This window comes from Taeniopygia guttata, chromosome 27, assembly GCF_048771995.1.
Source record: "Taeniopygia guttata chromosome 27, bTaeGut7.mat, whole genome shotgun sequence".
Lineage (NCBI taxonomy): Eukaryota > Metazoa > Chordata > Aves > Passeriformes > Estrildidae > Taeniopygia > Taeniopygia guttata.
This window is the reverse complement of record NC_133052.1, coordinates 2,278,078-2,294,210: the sequence shown is the minus strand read 5'-3', so window position 1 is coordinate 2,294,210 and position 16,133 is coordinate 2,278,078. Positions and strand designations below refer to the sequence as shown.

General features: G+C 65.1%; 2 protein-coding genes across 2 annotated transcripts; one reads left to right on the top strand and one right to left on the bottom strand.

Annotated features, from left to right (window-relative positions):
* Positions 1-3: 3 nt before the first annotated feature.
* On the top strand, positions 4-6,790 carry TUBG1 (tubulin gamma 1). The gene is made up of 11 exons (XM_030256427.4): positions 4-168; positions 428-540; positions 949-1,116; positions 1,301-1,369; positions 2,172-2,251; positions 2,843-2,969; positions 3,639-3,725; positions 3,933-4,082; positions 5,334-5,486; positions 5,760-5,921; positions 6,105-6,790. Exons 1-11 carry the CDS (start codon positions 120-122, stop codon positions 6,300-6,302), a joined length of 1,356 nt encoding a protein of 451 aa, XP_030112287.1. The 5' UTR covers positions 4-119; the 3' UTR covers positions 6,303-6,790.
* An 892-nt stretch (positions 6,791-7,682) lies between these two features.
* On the bottom strand, positions 7,683-14,545 carry PLEKHH3 (pleckstrin homology, MyTH4 and FERM domain containing H3). The gene is made up of 13 exons (XM_030256424.4): positions 14,270-14,545; positions 12,410-12,465; positions 11,670-11,758; positions 11,349-11,543; positions 11,009-11,166; positions 10,727-10,850; positions 10,304-10,601; positions 9,999-10,206; positions 9,645-9,781; positions 9,407-9,527; positions 8,858-9,307; positions 8,594-8,785; positions 7,683-8,513 (listed from the first exon to the last, which is right to left on the bottom strand). The coding sequence occupies exons 1-13, from the start codon at positions 14,423-14,425 to the stop codon at positions 8,331-8,333; spliced, it is 2,367 nt and encodes a 788-aa protein (XP_030112284.4). The 5' UTR covers positions 14,426-14,545; the 3' UTR covers positions 7,683-8,330.
* Between the last annotated feature and the right edge of the window lie 1,588 nt (positions 14,546-16,133).

The window sequence follows — 16,133 nt, the reverse complement described above, 5'->3', positions numbered from 1 at the left end:
CCCGGAAGTGAGCGGTGCGCGCGCGCACTGCCGTTGGCGCCGGCGGGAGACGCGGCGGTACCGGAGCCGGGCGGGGCGCGGAGCGGAGCGGAGCGGAGCTGAGCTGAGCCTCGGCCGCGATGCCGCGGGAGATCATCACCCTGCAGCTGGGCCAGTGCGGCAACCAGAGTGAGCGCGGCGCGGGCGCGGCGGGCCCGGGGGAGCGCGCACCGGGCGGGGTCGGGATGCTGTGTGGGGGGGGCAGTTAGCGGGGCCTGGCGGGACGGGGCGGGGGTGGGGCGGGGCCGGGGCGGGTGGGGCGGGGCCGGGCGGGACGGGGCGGGGCTTCATGTGAGTGGGCGGGGCCTGCGGGCCGGGGCGCTCCGGTCCCTGCCCCGGTGCCGGTGCCGGTCTCGGTCTCGGTCTTTCTGAGTGCTCCTCCCCGCAGTCGGGTTCGAGTTCTGGAAGCAGCTCTGCGCCGAGCACGGCATCAGCCCCGAGGGCATCGTGGAAGAGTTCGCCACCGAGGGCACCGACCGCAAGGACGTTTTCTTTTACCAGGTACGGGCGGCCCGCGGCCGCGGAGCGGGCACCGTGTGCTGGCCTGCTCCCCGTGCCCCGGTCGGTGCAGCCGGGCTGGCTGTGTCCCTGCCGCCCCCAGCCCGCTCCGGGCTCCCGCCTGCGCTCCCGGTGTGTGAGCGGAGCCCGTGCAGGCGGAGCACAGGCACGAGGCTGTGGCTGCCATAGATAGTGCCTTATGTAAGCACCGGGAGTTCCTCCCCCTCGCGGCTGCCGGTGCTCTGGGCACAGAGACGCTGCACTGAGGACAGGAGCAGCCTCTCTCTCCCTCCTCCCTCTCGCCAGGCCCGGCCATGTGGGGCTCACCTGCAGCCAGGGGTGGCTCACGCTCTGGCAGGGGAGGTGGCACCGAGCTGCAGCAGCGTTGAGATCCTCTTGCTCCCGTTGTAGGCGGATGATGAGCACTACATCCCCCGGGCCGTGCTGCTGGACCTGGAGCCCCGTGTCATCCACTCCATCCTCAACTCCCCTTACGCCAACCTTTACAACCCAGAAAACATCTACCTATCCGAGCATGGAGGGGGAGCTGGCAACAACTGGGCCAGTGGCTTCTCGCAGGTACCAGCCCTAGAGCTGCTGGGTGAGACTCTTCAGCCCTGGGGCTTTGTCCTGTGTCCCTGCGCTGTGTGGCACCCTGGGCACAGCACCACACTGCCAGTCTGACTCGACTCACACTGAGCTTGAGCAGCTCTTCTCCATGTTCTGTGGGAAAGGTGCCAACCAGTCCTGATCTCTCTTGCAGGGAGAAAAGATCCATGAAGATATTTTTGACATAATAGACAGAGAGGCTGATGGGAGTGACAGTTTGGAAGTAAGTAAACAAGGGATTTGGATCTGGTGGCCCTGCCTGGTGTTTTCCCAGCTAGGTTGCTCTTTGTAAGGTTGAGCTCAGCACTCTAGTGGGCACAGACTAGCTCAGTGAGCTTCTGGGATTGAGCACAGAACATGTAGAGAGGGGATCTAGGGACAGGGGGTCTGTCCATTCCCACTCCACCTGCCCCAGGAGTTGTTCCACTGTTTGCTTGTGGCATTTTTCTTTACGCTGTCCATGTGAGCGCACACCCTGTGTGCAGTCAGGGCTGCCAGGTGTTCATGCCAGGCTGTGACATGGCAGCAGGGGAAGGGAGAACATCACTGAAACAACGGAGGAGATTGAAGTGCCTGTTGTGGGAGCTGAGCGTGTGGGAGCTGCCCTGGAGTCAGGCAGTGGGAGCTTGGCCTCGGTCAGTCTAGGAGGAGGGAGGGGTGTGAAGGACCCAGGAAAGGGCTGAGGACATGCAGTTCCATTTCCTGGGATGGACTGGGCCCTGGAGGTGACATTGGAGCTATTCCAGTCCTGTTCTGGGTGGGAATCCTGAGCGCTCCCGAGCAGTTGTTGCACTGTGTGGGGTGTGCAGAGATGCAGATCCCACTGTGTGGGCAGGAGTGGCCTGAGGATCTGTGGCTGCTGCTGGGGTCTGGAGGAGCTGGGGTCAGTCTCTGCTGCATCCATGCTCCCAACTGCTGCGAGGAGCTCTGGCCCTGTTGGCAGGTCTCTGCTGGAGGAAGCAGGGGTGACACATTGCCTGCTCTGGGGCTGAGCTTCACCTTCAGCACCTTCTGCTTCCTTGCAGGGCTTTGTGCTCTGCCACTCCATCGCTGGTGGAACAGGCTCTGGGCTGGGCTCGTACCTCCTGGAGAAGCTGAATGACAGGTGAGCCCAGCCCTGTCCCCTGCCCACAGCCCGTGCCTGGCCCAGCCTGGGCAGCCTGCCTGCAGCAGGAGCTGGAGAGCGCTGACTCAGAGCCACCACCCCCACCCAAACACTGCCTTGTGCAATCCCTGGCACGCTGCCTGCAGAAGGCTGGCTCCTGATACGCCTGGGGACTTCAGAGGCTCTGAAACTGGACTTGTTCTGTCCAAGCTCTACCTTCCCTCAGCCGTTCTTATCAGGGAGCTGCCTACGGACACCCTGACGGTGCAGGGGAGGGTGGGAGGCTCTGGATGAAGGCTGTGAGCTGCCATCCTGGCCTGTTTCAGCTTGCATCCTCTTGAAAATACTTGTGAGCAGCTGCTTAATCAGCCTGTGGATGGCTCAGCCTCCCTGTAGCTCCTCTGGCAGCCGGCTGCTGTGCTGCTGGGGTAGGCATTGCTGGGACACATTCTCTCCCTCCCTGGGAGCCACTCTGGCTGCAGCTTTGGTGACTCACCCTGTCCTGAGCCCTGGAGACTGCTAAGGCAGCCTGTGGGAGGGGAGAGCACAGCTTGATGGTGTTAACCCTCGAGACGTTGCACTTCTCACTAGGTATCCCAAGAAACTGGTGGAGACCTACTCAGTGTTCCCAAACCAGGATGAGATGAGCGATGTTGTAGTCCAGCCATACAACTCTCTGCTGACTCTGAAGAGGCTGACCCAGAATGCTGACTGTGTGGTAAGAGGCCCTGGTGCAGCCAGCCCTGTCCCCACAGCTCAGAACTGCAGCCTGTCCTGGGGCCAGCACCGTGTGCCTGCGAGCCCAGGAGCAGCAGTGAGCATGCCCCAGACAGAAGGGCCAAGCAGATGTGGCCCCAGGGACCCTCACTGGTGCTAACCCCTGCAGAGCTGCTTGGCATTTCTGCCTTGGGTCCTGGAGATCTTCCCAAGGCAGTGAGGACTGGCTGTGCTCCCTCTGTGCTGCAGCCCCTGCCTGAATGCAGCACCCGTGTCATGTGCAGCACCCACAACATCCCCAGCGGGGCAGCGCCTTCAGCCTTTGCTCACGTCTGACCGAGACACTGCTCGTCCCTGCAGCTGGTCCCTGCATGTGGCAGTGCAGGAGCAGTTGCACTGGAGCTGCTGCAACTGGCAGTGCTGGCCCAGGGCAGAGCTCTTTGGGAGAGCATGGGGAGCACAGCCAGGAGGGAGGGAAGGGAAGAGGTTCCATTGAGGGTGTCAGTTACGTGCCACGGGTGAGTCAGCTTGTGGTTTCAAGTGTCTGCCACTTGTGCAGAGGGCTCCATCCAGGGCCTGTGCTGGACCCCCAGTGCCCTGGGACACATGGCCAGGACTGCCCTTCCTTGCTGCCTCAGGGGCCCCTCACAGAGCCAGGTTTGTCTTGCAGGTGGTTCTGGACAACACAGCCTTGAATCGGATCGCGACAGACCGGCTGCACATCCAGAACCCGTCATTCTCACAGATCAACCAGCTGGTGAGAAGGACTTTTCCCTCAGGAGAAACAGCATGGGGTTTCCCTGCTTTGTTTAGTTTGGTCTGAACCAGCTTCACGGGCTGGGCTCAGGGGTGGGCAGCCTGGAGCTGTGAGTGAGGGTCCTGTGCCCTTCCAGGTGCCTCAGCTTCCCTTGGCATGTCAGCATGAGGCTCTGTGACCCTCTGCCGACCCTGTCCTCTCCCCTAGGTGTCCACCATCATGTCTGCCAGCACCACCACGCTCAGGTATCCCGGGTACATGAACAATGACCTGATCGGGCTGATCGCCTCGCTGATCCCCACGCCCCGGCTGCACTTCCTGATGACGGGCTACACACCACTCACCACCGACCAGTCGGTAAGGCAGCCCCGGGCTCTCCTTCCCACCCCCAAGGGCAGAGAGGCTGCCACACTCACCTTGCAGCATCTGTCAGCCCCGTCTCGCTGTGAGCTGTCACTGCACGTCCCAATTGCCAGGCCCACGTGCTCATACGTGACTGCCGCGTGTGCAGTGAATCAGACATGAGCAGGCAGTTGTGCTTGTGCCAGGCTACCTGCTGCATGCATCAGGGTCAGGACTGGCAAAAGCCACCCTTAGCAGTGATGAGAGCAAGGCCAGGAGAGTGGCCTTGCCAGTCCTGCCACCCCCGTGAGCCATCAGCTTTAGCAATTTGGGTGCAAACACTAATCTCATTGTCACTGGTGGTGGGGCTACAGGTGTCAGCCCCTTCCTGAAGCTCAGTCTGTGAGAGTGAATTTGCCATCCCTCTGCACTTCAAGTGCTGCTTCTTGCATTTTGCTGGTCCCTAAGCAGTGTCCCCCAGCCCCTGGGGGGGCATTTCTGTTTGGGGAGGTTCTCACCTGCACTGACCCACCACGGCCCGGAAGGAACTAACAGCTGCTCTTCTCCTCTCCCCGTGTGCATTTCCTCAGGATGTTTCTCAGAGAAGCAAATCTGAAAAACTGCTGGCTCTGAAAAGGGTATCAGTGTGTGATCTGTCCTCCAAGGGAGGAGTGCGGGCAGGGCTCAGCCAACGGCTCCACCAGTGCAGGAGGGGGCTGCCACCTCACCCAGCTGTCCCTGCTGTGGCCAGTCTGGGTGCTGGCCCTGGCTGTGTTCCCCCTGGCCAGCAGCAGTTGGGCAAAGCCTCAGCAGCACTTGGGGAGTGGCCAAGCTGCCCATAGCTCAGAGCTGGGCAAGGCAGGGAGGTCATGCAGTGGAGAGCAACCCCTTTCCTGTTGAACCCCACTGCTCCCTGCCTGGCAGTGGGACAGGACCCATGTTTGACAGCAAAAACATGAAATAGGTTCCTGTCCCTCTGTTCTCAGTTGAGCTTCACCCCCAGCCCCTTCTGTGCTGCGAGCTGGAGGCCAGACAGCCCCGATGCTGGAGCCTCCACTGACACTCTGTTTCTTGGCCTGGCCGTGCCTGTTGTGTGGTGCTGGGATTTCCCTGTCTAGCATGTGGCTTTGCATGTGACTCCATCCCCGGGGTGAGGGCATTTCTGTCTAGCTGCCCCCTGCTCCTGTGTGCGTGTGTGTGTCCCAGGCAGCAGGAGGGCAGGGAGCAACACACCTACTCCCTCTGACCCCTGGCTGGCCTGTGCAGGTGGCCAGTGTGAGGAAAACCACAGTCCTGGATGTGATGAGAAGGTTGCTGCAGCCTAAAAACGTGATGGTGTCCACAGGGCGAGACAGGCAGACCAACCACTGCTACATTGCCATCCTCAACATCATCCAGGGGGAGGTGGATCCTACACAGGTGAGTCCCCGTGGCAGTTCAGGTACTGATGGCCATGGTGTGGCTCAGGGAAGAGCGTGGTCACTGTGCAGGAATCCTGGGGTGAGACTAGGCAGTGCCTGAGAGCTGGCTTCAGATTGCTCCTGTTTGTTCTTTGCCTCATGGAAAGGCTGCAGTCATGCTGAAATCACCCCTCCCATGGCTGTGCCTCCTGCGAGGAGCAGCTCCTGGCTCTGCTGCGGCCGTGCTGTTTGTCCCTCACCCTGCTGTCCCTTGCTGTTCTCCTCCCACCAGGTTCACAAGAGTCTGCAGCGGATCCGGGAGAGGAAGTTGGCCAACTTCATCCCCTGGGGCCCTGCCAGCATCCAGGTGGCTTTGTCCCGCAAGTCCCCTTACCTGCCGTCCGCTCACCGCGTCAGCGGGCTCATGATGGCAAACCACACCAACATCTCCTCGGTGAGTGCCTTCCAGCCTTGTGTCCCTTCAGTCCGGACCTGTCACGAAGCCAGGGACGGGGGTGGGTGGCTCCCAGCGGGGCTCAGGTCTGGCGCAGTGTCCTCCCATCAGTCCTGCTGGCTTCTCTTGGGAAGGGTCCCTGGGGATGGGGCTCTGCCCGCCTGACCCGGCGCTGCTCCGCAGCTGTTTGAGCGGACGTGCCGGCAGTACGACAAGCTGCGCAAGCGAGAGGCCTTCCTGGAGCAGTTCCGCAAGGAGGACATCTTCAAGGACAACTTCGATGAGCTGGACAACTCCCGGGAGATCGTGCAGCAGCTGATCGACGAGTATCACGCAGCCACACGCCCTGACTACATCTCCTGGGGCACGCAGGAGCAGTGAGTGCCCTGCCAGGAGACGGGAAGGTCCGTGGCCACCCCCACGCACGCCGGCAGGGCTCGTCCCTGCTGTGCCCACGTTTGTCACCCCTCAGCGCTGCCTGGCGCGGCACAGCCCTCGTGCCAGGGCTCCTCTGCGGAAAGCTCTGCGGGCAGCCCGCGGCTCCTCAGCGGGGCACAGCCCCCGCCCCACCGTGTGCCCTGGCCCAGGACAGGACTGGGGCAGCTGCGCGCTCTGCTGGGAGGGAACCTCTGCCCGTGGGAGCAACGTTTGCTGTGAGGAGGAGGAGAGTGGCCCTGGGGCTGGGAACAGGCCTGGCCCCCCGAGTTTGGGTGCACGCAACCCCCGTGGCCAAAGGCTCCGTGTGGCTGAGCTAGTCCTTGCCCTGGGCAGGAGCCTTGTTCCTCCTTGGCCAGATCAGGCCTGGGGCATGGGCTGTATCTATATTTTTGTAGGTTATTTTGCTTTAATAAAGGCTGTTCCTGCACTGATGCTGCCTGCTGGCTCCAGATTGAATAGCCAGGCAGGGAAGCCGATTCAGAGACTGGGGTTGGTGCTTGCCTTGTCTGGCTGGCCAGCCAGCCCCATTGCACAGGAGTACCATGGCCACTGCTCACCGGCATATCCTGGGGTGTGCAGCCAGCTCTGCCCCGGCTAGCAGTGCCATGGGGCCCAGGCAGCACCGGGCAAGTGCTGCAGCAGAGCCAGAAATACTGGCAGGACCTGCCAGCACGGCTGACCAGGGCTGGGACTGGCACCGCCCTGCCCGCAGAGCACACGGCACCCGCATGGATAGTCTGCAGGAGGGAGGCCCTGTGCAGGGTGGGCCCTGTGGGGCTGGGGGTGCCCTCACCACTCAGCAGCCGAAGCAGGGGACAGCCACACCAGGAAGGACATGGCTGTCAGACCATACAGACTCAGGGTTACGGACACAGCAGCTCTGGTCCTGACCTGTGGGAGTTGGGCTGTGGCCTGGGGACAAGGGGCAGTGCTGGCGCCATCCCAAGCCCAGGCAGCCCAAAGTGAAAATTAGCATTTTCCTCTTACTCTTTGGGGCACAGAGCAGGTGACTAAAAATACAGCCACCGTGGCAGCATGGGCTCCCACGCCCGCTTTGGCAGCGGCCTCCGTGGCTGGGGCAGTTCCCCCCGCCGGGGCAGCCAGTGCCAGGGGCTGCTGGGGAGCTGGAGCTGCCTGTGCTCTTGGTGAAATGCCAAAGGTCGCCTGGCAATGACCAGAGGGACAGCAGTCCCTGCCCCCAGGGACACACTGTGCTGCTCCTCCCCGCTGCCTGTCCCAGGCCCTGCTGCCCTAGCTGCCCCAGGGATCCGACTGTCCCAGCCTCCTGCTGTCAGCCCACGCTCCAGGACAGGAGGCCCAGCCTTTCCTTTGTGCATTTATTTAGAAAAACAACCAACCAACCCCCCCATCCCAAGACAGAACCAACAAACTCTACAGAGGCAACACTGAGGGGCCAAGCCCCAGCCGTACCAGCTGCCACTTCACCAGCCACCCCTGTGACATAAACCTGGCCACAGGGCCACCGCAGAGCCCAGCCACTCGTGCAGGAGGAGCCCGTGGGTCCCCAGGGCAGCTTGGCCAGAAGCCGCCCGCAGCTTTCCAGAAGGGGTGGGTCCAGAGGACGGACAGACAGATGATGGCACAGCACTGCTGCCTGGTACCCTTGGCTCTGCCCGGGGCATGAGCAGAGTGGCCAGGCAACACAAGTGCTGGAGGCAAAGGCACCAGGGTATAGGGGACGGGGACAGGCCTGGGGGCAGCGTGGGGGACCGCAGCAGGGCGGCCCCACTGCCCACCAGGGAAAGTGCTGGGAGACGTGGGGCGCGCAGGCGTCTCAAAATAAATTAAGGGAATAGCCAGAAAGGCAATGGCAGTGGGGGAGCACGACCCCCTGGCCCCCTGCTCTCTGGGGCAGCTGGGGGCCAGCACAGACCTGCCACTTGCTGCAGGGCTTGGCTGCCCTCCCACGCCAGCCGTGGGAGCACCTGCGTGGCCACAGCAGCTGCTGGGCTAGCTGTGGGAGGAACCCACTGGTGGCCGGTGCTGCCAGGGCTCGGGTGCAGGGCAGAGCCCCTGGGGCAGCACAGTGGGCTCCAAAGTGGGGGGACTGGTGGGAGGCTCCTGGGGCTGGGACAGCCGCTGGGCACCCGCAGAGGCGAGGTACGTGTTGAGGAGCTGGGCAATCTCATCCACCTGCAGGCAGAGGGGGCATAGCGGGTCAGTCTGGGGCACCCTTGGTGAGAGGGGAGGGTGGAGGGATGGCAGCTCCTTACCTGGGAGGTCTCAAAGAGCAGGTCTCGGTCCCCCACGGAGAGGCGGAAGGTGCTGCTGTCAGAGGCACCAAAGGAGGAGATGCGGCCGTAGCAGAAGCTGTCCAAGGGCTCGGGCTCTCCCGGCTTGTAGAGTGAGACTGCCTTGGCCCCGATGCCCAGCCACAGGCGCTGGGGCCCAGGGCCCACTGGGCTCTGCAAGGGAGAGGGGTGTCAGGGCTGTCCACTGCCAGGGCCACCCCTGTAGCACACCCAGCGGGGCCTCACCGCGTGCAGGTCCACATCGAAGAGCGTGGAGCCGAAGCCAGGCCACTCCCGCACCAAAGCCACATAGGCAGCCATGGCCTCGGGCCGGCCCATGCCCTGCAGCAGCTTCCACTTCTCCACGATGGCAGCCATGGTGCTGGCCCCCTCCTCCCGCAGACGGCCCCGCAGGCGCTGGTCCCGCTCGGCCCGTTGCTTGGCCAGCGCCTGGCCCCAGAGCCCCCCGGCCAGCAGCCCTGCGCGCAGCCGGGCCCCCCGGCACTTGGCCGGGGGCCGGTGGGGCAGGGGCGGCAGGCGGGCGTGCAGCACGTGGGGCGGGAAGAGCTCCTCCAGGCGCGGGAAGGGCGCGTGGGTGGAGAAGTCGCTGTTGAGACTCTGCAGGCGCAGGGCCGCCAGCGTCTGCAGCGTCTCCTCCGACGTGGGCACGTAGCCCCGCAGCACCATCTCGTGCGCCTGCCAGAGAGCGGGGTGAGCCGGCACGGCCGCCACGGCACGGCACGGCATGGCACGGCACCACACGGCACGGCACGGCCACCCCAGAGTGCCACTCACCTGCTCAAAGAGGAGCGCAAACTCCAGGCTGTCCCGTGGCACATTGTCCGTGTCCAGGAAGCCGTAGTGCTTGAAGCAGAGCCGGCACGGTGCGTCCTGCTCCCGGTCCTCTCCAGCCAGGCTGCAGCAGACAGGACCGGCTCCATCAGCTTGTGGACGTACCCCATACCCATCTGTCCCCTCCCACACGTGGCCCCCCGGCTCCTCTCTTCCATAGGCAGCAGAACAGGACATTTACTTTTCAAACCTGGTGAGGACATCAGCCAGCAGTGTGGCACTGCCCACTGGCTGCTCCCGTCGCCGGGACTGCTCGTAGAGCGCAAAGAGGTTGGGGCTCTGGGACAGCCCCAGGCGTGACACAAGTTCCTGGGCCACCTGGGCGAGACAAAGGCAACCGATGGTGACCACGTGTTCCTGGCCACGGCACTCAGGGCTGCAAAGGGACACAGAAAGGTCATGGTGGGCAAAGGCAGACAGCCCTCTCCACCACGGCTCAGCTGGGAGAGGCCCTGCTCACCTGCTGTGGCACACTGCCCACCCAACCCTGTGCATCAAAATGTCCCCAGCCCCCTGCACAGCTGTAACCCCTCACCTCCTCAGCTGTGGTGTGGGAACTGATGGCCACACTGCAGGCAGGTGCCCCAGGGCAGTGCACTGTGCAGATCATCTCTTGCCGCTGCATCAGCACCAGGATCTCCTCCAGAGAGGGCACACACTCCCTCCCCTTCGTCTTTCCCAACGCCTCTCGGATGAAACAGGCGTACTTGGCCATCTCTGAGGCAGGGAAACGACTCTCTATCCTGCAAGAAATGCCAGGAGGATCAGGGTGGCGCTGATCTGAGTGGCGCCTGGCACCTGGTGAGCTCTCTGGTGGCAGCTGGCACCCCTGGCACTCACCTGTCCAGGTGGAAGCGCAGGAAGCGCAGGACAGGCGGGGAGGGCAGGAAGGTGCAGCTCATGCAGGTGAGGAGCTGCCAGTAGTGCAGGTCGCCCTGCCCGCCCGGCGCCGGCGGCTCCGTAGTCTGCTTCACCAGCTGGCAGTAGATCTCATCCACCAGCGGCGGCAGGTCCAGGCAGGTCTGCAGGACACCCTGCATCAGCGGCACCGGGTCCCGCTCTGACTCCAGCTGCTGCAGCGAGTTGAAGAGCTTCACAGCCTCGTCACGCAGCGTGGTGTAGCTGCGGGGGCCGGGGGCTGTGGGATGGGATGAGGGTTAACAGCCCCGTGGTCCTCCCCAGGAGCCCCTGCCAGCAGCTGGGCACTGTCCTCACAGCCAGGGCCAGCCAGGCCCCAGCTCTGTGCCCCCCACCTCCGCTCACCACTTTGGTCCAGGCTGCCATAGGGGAAGGGCAGCAGGGGAGCGTAGAGGGGGCCACTGGTGTAGCGCAGGATGGGGTTGCAGCGATAGATCTGCTCCAGAACCTCGGGGCTGTCTCTGTGCTCCTGGGGGAGCAAAGCAATGGCAGCAGCTGCAGAGGGGTAACCTGGCCGAGTGCCTGGCACAGACCCCCGCCATCACCCTGGGGGATGCAAGGCCCCAAACATCCACCCCAGCGCTGCCTATGGCTGTGGGCATGGGCAGCCCGGTGCCATGGGCTCACCTCGACATCACGCATGAGCAGCTGGGTGGGCGTTTGGACAGGGGCTTTGCTGTCAATGACCTTCTGCACGGCGCACACCCAGCGCACAGCCTCGTTGAGGTGCTCCGTGTACAGGCGGTAGCAGTGCTTCCTGCCAAACACCGTCACACTCCAGTAGCCTGCGAGGGACAGACCCACTCACCCTCTGCCCAGCAGCACCCCAGCCAGGCTGGCTCAGCACCCCAGGGCTCAGCATAGCCTCTCCTCTGGGCAAAGGAGGCCCTCAGGGCTGGGAGGGTAACACAGGGCACAGTGCTGTGCTGGGAAGACGCAGCCCGGCCAAGGGGCACGGGCACCTCACCCGTCTCCTTGTAGAGCTGCTTGTCTGGCCAGAGCACAGAGCAGAGGCTGGTGAGCACCAGGGAGCCCAGGCGCCTGGCCCCCTTCTCGTTGCTGCTGTAGTAGTCCAGGGAGTCGGGCGTCAGCACGAACCAGTACTTCCGAGGGCGGATCCAGGGGGTCTTCATGCAGCCCCGCATCTCCCGCTGCAGCCAGCCTGGGAACGGGAAACCCTCAGCCCTCGCTGACATCCACCCCACCCACTTCTCAGCACAGGGAAGGGTCTGCACAGGTCCCTCATCCCTCTGGGATGGGACCAGCCACAGCTGGGGCACAATCCCACCTTTCACGAGAACGTCAGGGTCATCCTCCACTGGCCCTGGGCCCTTCTCCACGATGAGGCTGCGCATCTCCTCTGCAACAAGCAGGGACCTGAGGACAACATGGGGCTGAGCCCAGGTACCTGCGGGGGTCTCCCACAGCCCCTGAGCAGGGAGCTGGCCTCGGGGCTGGCATGAGCTGGGGCCCGAGGGGCTCTGGGCACCCCACAGCCCTGCGGTGGGAACACAGCAAAGTCATTGGGTGCAAATGACCCCGGCTAAAAATAAGCTGTTTGCAGTCTTGGCCCTGCCAAGGAATTCGGAAAATGAACAACCAGGAAGGAATGTTGGCAGCAGCGTCAGTACTGCGAGTACAGCGAGCGAGCAGGCCCCTGTGCCCCGGCACCCCATCTTCCTCAGCACCAACCACCCCAGGGCACAGCCTCTGCTGATGGACACAGCCTGCCAGAGCCTCTTGGCACAGGAAGAGTCACGCACAGCCCCATCAGCTAAGCCTGCGGCAGTGGAGCATCCAGCATGGCAGGGGGATGGAGACATGCCTGAGGATGCGCCAGGGACGGGGACAAGCACGGCAGTCCCGGCTCTGCTGCCCCCTGCTCTACCTGACAGGGCAGCACAGCAGTGCTAGCTCAGCGGGCAGGATGGCTCCGCACACACCAGCACCAGGGCAACCTCCCACAGCATGCCAGTCCCTCAGCGCCTGCAGCACCGCACAAGGGACACGGGGCAGGGGAACACTCACCGCTCCGAACCACTGCTGCTACGGGTGGGCTGGCTCAGGCTGACCTCCAGGGATCCCTGGGGAGGAAGGAGACGTCTCAGCCCCACGGTCATTACCTGGCACTCCTGGGATCCCCCACATGACTGTATGCCTCCTCCTTAACCCAGCTCCGGGCCCAGAGAGACAGGCTCACATCCTGCTGCCATGGGGCAGAAGAGCCCTGGCACCCACAAGGCCACGGCAAGAAGCAGGGCTGCAGCTGGGGCACCCCGGGTGCGGGGGCAGCCGGCGGGCGCGCTGGCCATGTGTCCTCAGCTGACCCAGCTGGCCGAATACCGTGCAGAATTGCACAAGGTCAGTGCTGAGTAATACGCTTACGGCACAAAGTCCCATTGTAATGGGGCCGCTGACTTCCTGCCCGCGGCGGTGGGACGCAGCACTGGGAAGTCCCTGGCCCTGCAGTGGGACAGGGTCAGTTCCTCCTCACACAACTTGACATGGACAGTGCCGCCCACGTGACAAACCCTGGCACACATGCCGGGACACGAGGCAGAGCCCAGGCACAGGCAGGCACCGGGTCGGGCAGGGCGCCCAGCGGAGTGGGGTGCGGGGACATGGAAGCACCGGCAGTGCTGTCCTGGGAGATGCACGGGAGCTCCTGCCAGCTGCAACCCAACAGGGCAGCTAGAGGCTCGACAGGCCAGAGCACGCAACGCCAAGAAAAAGAGACAGACGCTAAAAATAGTGACAGGGAGGGGGGAGCCGCCGCAGGTATGGCTGTGCTGTGGGGCAGGGCCGGGTGCCACTGACCTGTGGCATTAAGGGCACCTGTCACATAGTGCGGGTACCCATGCACAGGGCCAGCACCTCCAGACACTGTCCCACTCGCCTCACACGCTGCTCAGGGCTGCAGGCATGGAGGCAGTGCCTCGTTTCTCGCGGGCAGTCGAGAGGAGGCAGCGGTGGCAGCCGGCTCTTTCTCAGGGATATAAATAAACAGGAGAGGAACTGCGGCGACAGGGCCAGGGTAGCTGCTCCCACGCTCCCACGAAGGGGCGGTTGACACTGTGGATTTCCAAGGACCCCCTGGCCACAGCAAAGGGCTCTCCGGGGAGCTGGCGTCACCAGTCGCCCACGCCAGCCTGGAGCCAGTGTGGCCCATGGGATGCGGGAAGCCCAAAGATGCTTCCTTACGTAGTTGTGCCCTTGGCACTGCCATCAGTCCCCAGAGGGCCCAGCTCCAGCTCTGTCACTGTCCCACTGCTGCAAAAGGGGACCTGCTGCTACGGACCGACAGAGCCAGGGCCGTGCTGCAGCCCTCGCAGTGGGCAAGGGAGAGGGGCCACAGCAAGCGAGACCAGGCAGTCACCACCCCTGCGTCCCCCGAGTCCGGGCTGGGATTCGGCCCCACGGCCGTCGGTGCAGGAGAGCGGCGGGACAGTCCGGAGCCCCGGGAGCTGCCCCCGCACCCCGCGCTATCAGCCGCCGCACACGCAGCCCGGCCGGAGGAAGCACCGGTTTCCGCCACTCCGTTTCCCTCCAGAGGAAGCAGCCGGAGAGGGGAGATCCAGGCCCGCTTTCCGCGCCCGGCACGTGCTCCCGGGACAGCGCCGGTGCGCTCCGCCGGGACCGTCCGGGGCCCCGCGGCAGCCAGACCCCGGGCAGCTCCGTGCCGAGGAGCGGGCAGCGCGGGCAGCAGCACCGGCCGGCAGCGGCTCCGGGACCGCCGACCCTGCCCCGCGATCCCGGGACCTCCGCGCCCGCCCGGAGCCTTCCGTGGGCTGCGGCTGCCCGCACCCGCCGGAACGGCCCAGCGGGACCGCCCCGCCGGCCCGTCTGTGCTCGTCCCGGTGGCCGTCCCAGAGCCGCTGCCGGCCCCACCTGGTCTCCCTGAGCGCGGAGCTCGAAGGACGCCTCCTCCTCCTCCTCTTCGGCCTCGCCGTCCGCCTCCCGCTCCGCCTCGCCGTAGTCCCGCCGCAGCAGCGTGAAGCCCCGTCGACAGCACAGCAGCCACCACAGCCCGCCCGGGAACGGCATCGCCCCGCCGACACCAACGGGACGGCACCGGGACGCGACGGGACCGGCCCGCCCCGCGCACCGGCCGCCGGCCCCGCCGCCGCCCCGGGCGGGCCGGGCCGCGCGTCACCGGGCGCCGCCAATCGCCGCGCGCGGCCCGGGGCGGAGCTCCCGCCCGGGGCGGCGGGGCCGCCGCTGCGTCAGCGCGGGGCGGGGGCAGCGCGGGGCCGGTGCTCCCGGAGCCGCCGGTGCTCCCGGAGCCGCCGGTGCTCCCGGAGCCGCCGGTGCTCCCGGAGCCGCCGGTGCTCCCGGAGCCGCCGGTGCTCCCGGAGCCGCCGGTGCTCCCGGAGCCGCCGGTGCTCCCGGTGCTGCGGCCGGCGGGGCGCACCGGGTACCCTCGGCACCTGGCGGGGCACCGTCACTGAGCACCGCCTGCCCCCGGTGCGGGCACCGGCACCGGGCACCGGCCCCTGCCCCGCTCCTGCGTGCGGCAGCACTGGCGCCCTTCCCAGCATGGCGACTCAGCCCGGTGTGGTGCCAAGTTTGTGCCAGCGGCAGCACCGTGGGCCCTGGGCTCGGGCAGGAGGGCACTGGGGGCAGGAGGGCACCATGGGCAGGGGGACACCATGCCCAGACAGGTCTGTCCTGCAGGCCCTCATAGCGACTTTCCCCAAAGGAGCTGTTGGAAGGCGTTCGTTGTGGGCTCACAACTGTGTGGCTCAGCTCATCCGTGAGCTCTGCCCAGTGGCAGAGGGTCTGGGGTAGCCTCAAGCCACGGGTGCCATGGCAGCGTCCAGGCCCTGGCCCCACTCCCGAAGCACCAGGAGTTAAAGCTCTGGCTTCGCCACAGCTGCTGGGTCACCGCCGTCCCTGGGTGCTGGGATGCGCCGGCAGGAAGCTCCAGCTGCCAGTTCCCCTCCCACGCAGCCTGCTCTGGATCCTGCCTGGGGCTGAGCCTCTGGTGTGGGCCCGGCTCTGCAGCCAGGCCAGGCACAAGCATCGAGCAGAGCCCATCAGCTGTGGGGGCATCACAGGACTGGAATGGGACCACCCGAGACCACAGGCTGGGTGGGCAGCAGGGGCAGCTGTTCTGCCTGGCCAAGAACTGCCCGAATCTGGCTCTTGATGCCCCACCGAGGGTTGTGGGGGACAGAGGCCCATCACCCTGCCTCTGTGGCTGCTGAGTCAGCAGTAACCTGTTTCTGGCCCAGCTGTAGGTGAAGTTTCTGGAATGGCTTCTTCCAGTTGAGCCCTGGGCTAATCCCAAACAGAGCAGGGGGTGAACAGGAATTAGCCTCCAGCCCCAGCAGGACCGGGAGGTGCTTCCCTGCATGCCCAGCTCTGCTGGGAGACTCCATGAGCAGCTACACCACAGCCAAGCCCGGTCCTGTTCCTGGCACCGTGGAGTGCTTCCTTAGCCAGGCCTGGTGAGCGGGACACTGCACGGCCCCGGCGCTGCCGGCCCGTGTCCCCATGTGCCAGCCCGTGGGACGTGTCGCTCGCCATGTCCTAGCCCGTGGTTATGTGTTGGTCGCCACGTGTCCGGGCCGGGCCAGCCCCAGCACAGCACCCTGGGCCGGGATGTGCCGTGGCAGAGGAGCTCGTGGGGGGAGTAAGGAGGGGGGACAAACGTCTCTCTGCCCCCACCCTGGGGTGCAGGACCCAAGGAGGGTTTTTCTGGGGGATCTCTGCTGTCCCCTGTCCGGGGCCCTTGTCCCTCCAGCGGCGG

What these genes read in the sequence shown, in the direction of transcription:
- TUBG1 (XM_030256427.4), top strand. Translation starts at nt 120, where the DNA reads ATGCCGCGGGAGATCATCACCCTGCAGCTGGGCCAGTGCGGCAACCAG. An exon ending in TCTCACAGATCAACCAGCTG is followed by an intron (nt 3,726 to 3,932) that starts GTGAGAAGGACT and finishes CCTCTCCCCTAG; the next exon opens with GTGTCCACCATCATGTCTGC. An exon ending in CACTCACCACCGACCAGTCG is followed by an intron (nt 4,083 to 5,333) that starts GTAAGGCAGCCC and finishes TGGCCTGTGCAG; the next exon opens with GTGGCCAGTGTGAGGAAAAC.
- PLEKHH3 (XM_030256424.4), bottom strand. Translation starts at nt 14,425, where the DNA reads ATGCCGTTCCCGGGCGGGCTGTGGTGGCTGCTGTGCTGTCGACGGGGC. An exon ending in GCAGCTCTACAAGGAGACGG is followed by an intron (nt 11,167 to 11,348) that starts GTGAGGTGCCCG and finishes TGTCCCTCGCAG; the next exon opens with GCTACTGGAGTGTGACGGTG. An exon ending in TTGCGCTCCTCTTTGAGCAG is followed by an intron (nt 9,308 to 9,406) that starts GTGAGTGGCACT and finishes GCTCTCTGGCAG; the next exon opens with GCGCACGAGATGGTGCTGCG.